This window comes from Carassius gibelio, chromosome B16 (genome assembly GCF_023724105.1).
Source record: "Carassius gibelio isolate Cgi1373 ecotype wild population from Czech Republic chromosome B16, carGib1.2-hapl.c, whole genome shotgun sequence".
Lineage (NCBI taxonomy): Eukaryota > Metazoa > Chordata > Actinopteri > Cypriniformes > Cyprinidae > Carassius > Carassius gibelio.
Genome location: NC_068411.1, coordinates 26,386,618 through 26,393,741, shown reverse-complemented (window position 1 = coordinate 26,393,741; position 7,124 = coordinate 26,386,618). Strand labels below are relative to the sequence as shown.

The following is a 7,124-nucleotide window of genomic DNA, read 5'->3' as shown; positions in this document are numbered from 1 at the left end:
ACTTGTTTGGTTTAAAAGTAGACATGTCAAGTTTTCTATAGATATATCTCTCATGTCTCTTCGTTGAGTATTCATGGAGTTACAGTTCATTTTAATGTCGTGTTTGTAAATGAAGATCAGCACAGACCAAAAGGCTGCAGACAGCACACCTTGTTTGTTATCTTTATTTTATAAGTGCCCAAAGTTTTGTTGTTATTATGTTTGTATCCAAAAAATGTAGACCCTTTACAGAGACACGTTAAAATTCACGTCTATTTGACCCTCTTGGCCTTCCATACACATTAGACGTGAAAAATGGACATCGCGTTGTTTTGATATGGATTACTTTATCACAGAATATTTGTTCGGCAGCACTTGTTTTGTTTAAAAGTAGACATGTCAAGCTTTCTATAGATATCTCTCTCATGTCTCTTCGTTGAATATTCATGGAGTTACAGTTCATTTTAATGACGTGTTTGTAAATGAAGATCAGCGCAGACCAAGGCTGCACCTTGTTTGTTATATTTATTTTATAAGTGCACAAAGTTTTGTTGTTATTATGTTTGTATCCAAAAAAAAAGTAGACCCTTTACAGATTCGATTGATGTATTGCTCGATTAAAACTGAAAGTTTAATTTAAGTAAATTTCGGGGTTATCAGGAGAAAATGACTCAAAACGCGTATATGCGTTAATAGACTCCAGAGTTAAAAGGATGTCGTGACTTTTTTTCCTTCCAGTATTCATAAGCTGTATCACGCTGTCAAATTATATTTCATTTTGCACACATAAACAGTTCAAAAACACCTGAATTCTGCTCTTGTTGTGTTCTAATGGGTGGATTCGTGCAATTCGCTGTGATATTATTTTTGGAAGCGCTCATTTCTCTCTCGTCTTTCTCTCTGTTCTTTGGCCAGAGACATAATTTACGTTATAAAACGTATTCTTAAAATACACATTTCTGTTTTAATAAATGGTCAAATTAAATCATAGCATAACACATAAGTAGGTACAAAAATAATCAGTGATGCATGCGACCCTTTTGGTCTCAGTGTAGCTCCCTGCTTTACCATGTTATGCAACGCTGAGCAATCGCTGCGATGTTCAGCCTGACAGATAAATCTCACAAGCACATATAAACACTCATTTTCATGTGTATAATATATTCTTCTAATTGTTTTGTGCCGTTTCGCTGCAGTGTTTTAATGTGAAAGGCTGTAATTTCTCTGTGGACTTCAAGTGTTCAGAGAAATACATCGCTAGCTCGCGGGCAGTTGGCTGCCGCGAATATATCATGTTATTACTTTAAACAGTTCAGAAACATCTGAATTTAGCTCTTGGTGTGCTCTAAAGTGTGGATTGCGTGCAATCGCCGTTTTAAAAGGTCTTAAATAAGAATAAATTCGCTCGTTGTGAGCTCTAAGAGACAATTCCTCCAGCAGCTGACCAGCCGTGATTCTTCTCTCGTCTGACTGGTCTCTGCCCAGAAATAAATTATTAATAAGCCCTGACCCCTGTAATCAGATATGTTGGTTTAGCTTGTCAGTTTGAGGGAAATTGTATTATTTACTTGTATTTTTAACCAATGTAAAAGTGAAAGTAAACAAAACTCCGGGTATTGCAACCAGTAGGGGCGCGATTTTTCTCAGACAATGGAAGTCTATGGGTAATGAGTTTTTACATTTAAAAATTAATAAAAAAAAAACTTTAAGTCTGATCATTCTGAAAAGATATAGCAACCTGCACCGCTCTATCCCGCAGGTGTCTGCCGAGTTTGGGGCTTGTGGCTTTAAAGCCCTAGGAGGAGTAGCGTTTAGAATTTCTGTGTCAGAAAAATAATAATAAGAAAAAGAAGAAGTTTAAATAGCATAACAGTATGTTGGCTTGTTGCCAAGCCAACATAATAATAATAATAATAAGATTAAATAGTAGATCAGTAAGTTGGCTTTTTCAAGCCAACTTAATGAGGTAAGCAGCTGTTTGTTTATATACATGTACTCTTATCACCATGAAGATGAATGGTTGGATTATATGAGCAGACTCCTAAAGTTTTTATAGAAACTCGTGCATTGGAGTGTGTTGGATCAGTCAACAGATGGCAGTGCTCATCCAATCAGAACAGTCCATGTGAACAGTTTCCGTCACACAAACACGTTTCTGAACAGGTGGATTGTTCCTAGCTGCTATTGTTTGGCCCTCTCTGATGACCACTGAACTTCACTCTACATGCCCATTCAGTCTGGTATCACTATATTTAGTAATATATTATTTGTACATGTACCTGGGCAATATCATAGATTTTAATATGTACCACAAGGTTAATGCTATTTACTGAACGTGCAACAGTGCAATCTCATGGTATTCTGAAATAATAAGAATAATATGGTTTCCCCGATATCTACCAAGGTAATATTGTGATTTTTTTGGCCATCTACCAGAGCAACACCATGGTATTGTACCAGGGGATATGCAAAAAGTACATAATTTTGGACATATGCCATAGTAATGTAGTATTATTATGGTTTATGTCTAAAATCGTACTTTTTGCATATCAAAATAACCATTCAATCATGGTAGTGCCACAGGCTAAACTAGACAGTGTAGAAATTTTGGTCCCATTCAGTTTAGGTATATATAAATATATATGTCTTTATGCAGAAAGAAATCGCCTGTATTATGAACGTGCGTTACGTGCGTGTCCGTCTAACGTGATGTTTTGGAGCAGGTCTCCAATGCGCATTCATACTCCACCCCTGCTCCATACAATTACTCCTCCTCCTCAACCACTGCCCCTTACCCACGAGTTGTCCACGCGCTCTGTACGGACTCTCATTGGCCTGGGTGGACGCAAACAGCCTGTGTGTCCTATGAGAGAGATGTGCGTGGGGAGATCCACGAGGTGCATGTGGCTCTGCAGCACTGATGCCCATGTGTGTCCAGCTCGCATCATCAGCACAGCGGCCGAGTGAACTATATAACCACCCACTCCCACTCAGTGTTTACTGACAGATCTGAGTCACCAACAAACGACCAAAACATCTAATAATATTCAAATAGTTAATAAAACTAGCCGCACTGGTGAGCTTAATGCGCAACTGATCCATTCAGTTACATTAATAAATAGGCATTTAATACAACGTTTAGTGGCATTATTAGAATTGATATTCGCATAGTTAATAAAACAGCAACATGGGTGTACTAACAAAGAAACCCAAGACCTTCGAGGTTCAGTTTAGTGACCCGAACAAGAGCGCGTACAGCGGCGGAGATAAAGTGGCCGGGCGGGTGATCGTGGAGGTGGCGGAGGTGGTGCAGATCTCCGCCGTTAAACTGCTCGGAATCGGATGCGCTAAAGTCGATTATAATAAAGGAAAGATGCACTGCAGGGATGAGATTGAGTACATGAAGTATGAAGACGTTCTTCACCTCGATCACCAGCCAACAGGTGAGGCACAAACTTAGGTTAACTCGGTGCGCGAATTCATTTCCGTGGGGAATTTTAAGTTGTTTTTGCCAAGTTTACTAACCGACAACTATCTTAAAGATATGTTGAACAGTTAAAAAAATGTGTGAATGTAAGTTTAAGACATGTTTATTGAAAAAAATCTTTCCTAAATTGAAAATTTGAAAGACATGAGCATAATTAAATAATGACAATTGAGTGTTTCTCAAACGCAGTCTCTCCTTCTCAGATGCAGATGACTCCATCATTCTCAGGCCTGGAAACAGATACGAGCTCATGTTTGGGTTTGAACTTCCACAGACAGGGTGGGTTTCATTTCCAAATTCCCATTAACATTGTTTTTCCGTTCAAATAATGTAGCCACAGTTTTAATGTAAGATCTACCCCTCCCAAACAGGTGCCTTGTTTCCTCCTATGTGGGGAAGTTTGGCTCTGTCCGATACTACTTGAAGGCCGTCATAGAGAAATCAGGCCACCAGTATGCAGAATGCAAGCGATATTTCGAAGTGGAGGAACCCATTGATGTCAACACCCAAGAACTCATGGTGATTAACTCCAGACAGTTCACACACATTTCTGTGAAATGGATGTGACTGAAACGTGAGAGTAATTAAGCCCTTTCTGCTTCCTCTCAGGCCCCAGTTACAGGAGCAAAACTGAAGAAAGTCACCTGCATGTTTATTCCCGACGGCAGTGTTTCTGTGGCCGCTCGCATAGGCCGGAAGGGTTACTGTGAAGGAGAAGACATATGCATCGATGCTCAGTTCGAGAACTCCTGCTCTCGGATCGTCGTTCCTAAAGCCGCCATCTTTGCCAAGCACATTTATCGGGCAAACGGCCGCACCAAAGAGTTTCACGAGAAGCTCACTTCTGTCAGAGGAGACCATATCATCTCTGGCATGTGTGACGTGTGGCAGGGGAGAGTGCTTCGTGTGCCAAAACTGAAGCCAACTATCCTGGGCTGTGACATTATCCACGTTGACTATTGTCTGAGGGTGAGTTATATTCTTGATAATCAATGCAGATGCTTTGGACTCCGCCTGCGGATCTGAGCTTACACTTTGAAAAAATAAAGTTCTCTATTGTCATGAAGAACCTTTACCATCCTATATATTTTAAGAGTGTATAATATCTCTTTCTCCCTGGGCACAGATCTACTTGCATATCCCAGGAAGTGAGAAACTCATCCTAGATCTTCCTCTGGTCATCGGGACGATCCCCTACAATGGCATGAACAGTCGCACTAGCAGCATGAGCAGCCAGGACGGCAGTGGCACCTCCAGCACCTGCGTGTCACTTCCGTCTTCTCCACCCAGCTACAGCGAGATCTCCCGGGAAAACCACATTGATAGTTCCTTCATTCCTCTCCTAGATGATTATGACGAGGATGACAGTCCTATATTCATGCACATTCACGCACTCCCCCCTCCCCCAGCATACACTGAGGTACACATGCACATATAAATAGACATACATAAACAAATCCTCAACCATAGTTAAGATTGCACTGAGGATTGTGTCTGTCTTTCATCTGATTAAACAGCAAAACTAATACTGCATCAGAAGTGGAGTTCTCCTTCAGAAGATACTCCAACGTAAGATCAAAGGCAGGGAGATGCAGATTTCAGATCTCAGAATGACATTGCTAATGGACCATGCATGCTTTACTTCAGAGTTGCGGACTATGAAATGCTATGTTACGCCAAGAACTGGTTGATTGCAAGTCGGCGAAGTCGTCTGAAGCTGGAATGATTTGGTGATGTAAGAACCCACCACTTGAATCCTCAGCATCTGAGAGAGTTGTTACATTTATGATTTTGCCATATTGGCATAATAATCTGTCTGCACTTATTTCAAATTGAAAAGTGTTTGTGGTAGAAAAGCCTTTGGATTAGAGAGACAATATTTTTGTAATGCACAAAAATGTGCTACAGTTTTATGAGTGGAAACAATTATATATCATTATGAGTTGTTTGCTGAGCTGTTGGTTTGCTGTTAGTCTAGTATTACAGTCTTTCCTAGCAGCATGTGTATTTCTAATTTAATATAGACATTAGAATATGCATATATAGTCAGTATATAGTCAGTTTTAATAGTATATAATTGAGTATTACTGTCAAGTTAATCCACTTTGAAATTTGAAACTGATTGTTATGTGCATTTTGTACTCTTGAATTTTTTATTTGAACTTTTTTTTTTACAACATTACAGAATACAATAAAAAATGTAAATATCAAATGTAATCAAGTGTCATTTGTATGAGATCTATCTATCTATCTATCTATCTGTCTGTCTGTCTGTCTGTCTGTCCATTGGTTGGTTGGTTTGTATGCCTGTCCGTCCTGTAAATTTACTGTATATCTGAGTACTATGTATAGTCAAACACTGTCTTTCCCAAGTTAGATTGTAGTTTTGTTTTATGGAACATCCGGTGTGTAAATGCATTAGCGCAGAGTCTGTCTGCACTCATGAGGATGAATGCAGAGGAAAGGTTGATAGCCGGAGACAAAAACACGTAGCATCTGTTGTGTGTGTCTGAAGGGAGTGTTTTCTGGCTGGAAAATATTCAAGAGCTATTTTCTCACGGGCAAAGCACTTCCATCCATGGGTGTGTGTTCAGAATAGCATTTCAGTTATGTAAGATCCAACTGGGCAAAGTGGACGTGCTGGGAACCATCTACAGTATGTCTACAGTACACTTACTAGGCTAGTAGGCTATGCTGTGCTTATTGTTTGGTTTTTCATATGGATAAAAATATGGATACCATATTTTGATGGGGTCTAAAATTACACTAATGAAAATCTTCTATTTAGTATTTTTCCAAGAGTTTGTTTTCTTAAATGTGTTTCTAAATTAATATATGCAATGCAAAAACATTATTTATACAGTATGTGAAAAAACTCAGAAAGGAGTTGCCTTGTCCATGGTCATCCATGCAGGACCCATGCATGCAGGGATGGAACTGACACAAGGCCGAGATCAGCAATCCTGGAACCATTAAATCAGACATAAGCAACCTGATGCGGCTGTTTACTCACCGTGCAGCTGTTCCTCTTTATAGCACTCACTCAAAAAAGAACTGTACCTCTCCGGACCCCCCACTGTCTCTCTTACGTACTCGCTCCATTTCCAGCTCTTGAACTTGAACCTTGCTCAGAAATCCAGAGTTGACTCGCATTCCCTTGATTTTTCTATATGTTTCTGTAAGCTGGAGTGAATTGTGTAATGCCATTGCATGATGTTGTGTGAGACAAATAAATCAGTGGTTGAAGCCCACTGCACAGGTCAGAAAATCTCTGAAGGAAGGCATCTCTGATCCCTAAAAAGAGATGCAGGCTCTTATTTGCATTAACATCTGATTGACATTTCTGTTCAGTTCAACTAATCATGATTAATTCAACTTAAATCTTACTTTTTAAAAAACAGCTTCTGTGTGTTGTTGTTGTTTTTTTTCTGTTGTAAAAAACCATGCTGCTTACCACCAGGGACTCTATTCTGTGATTGACAGGTATGATAAGAGCCTTAATACTTCAAGTCAAAGTTGTTTATTGTCTTCTCTCACCTGTGCGGTAGAAGGAACATATAATAAGTGTAGGGTCCTATGTTGCAAAACAATCTTAAAGGTGAAATACGTGTTTCTTTTCTAAATTAAAGGGATTGTCCACTCTAAATTATTTACTCAT

General features: G+C 39.4%; 1 protein-coding gene across 2 annotated transcripts; it reads left to right on the top strand.

The window, feature by feature from the left end:
- The first annotated feature begins 2,965 nt into the window (after positions 1–2,965).
- On the top strand, positions 2,966–5,683 carry txnipb (thioredoxin interacting protein b). 2 transcript variants are annotated; one of them, XM_052579628.1, is made up of 6 exons: positions 2,966–3,422; positions 3,670–3,745; positions 3,838–3,985; positions 4,076–4,435; positions 4,593–4,886; positions 4,984–5,683. In XM_052579628.1, the coding sequence occupies exons 1-6, from the start codon at positions 3,167–3,169 to the stop codon at positions 4,990–4,992; spliced, it is 1,143 nt and encodes a 380-aa protein (XP_052435588.1). In that variant the 5' UTR covers positions 2,966–3,166; the 3' UTR covers positions 4,993–5,683. The 2 variants fall into 2 exon arrangements, with proteins under 2 accessions (XP_052435588.1, XP_052435587.1); XM_052579627.1 differs by having other exon boundaries at positions 4,593–5,683.
- The last annotated feature ends 1,441 nt before the right edge of the window (positions 5,684–7,124 follow it).

Excerpts from the sequence above, each read along its gene's own strand:
- txnipb (XM_052579627.1), top strand. The coding sequence starts at position 3,167 with ATGGGTGTACTAACAAAGAAACCCAAGACCTTCGAGGTTCAGTTTAGT. Across the intron at positions 3,746-3,837 it reads TTTGAACTTCCACAGACAGG|GTGCCTTGTTTCCTCCTATG; the intron begins GTGGGTTTCATT and ends CCTCCCAAACAG. Across the intron at positions 4,436-4,592 it reads ACGTTGACTATTGTCTGAGG|ATCTACTTGCATATCCCAGG; the intron begins GTGAGTTATATT and ends CCCTGGGCACAG.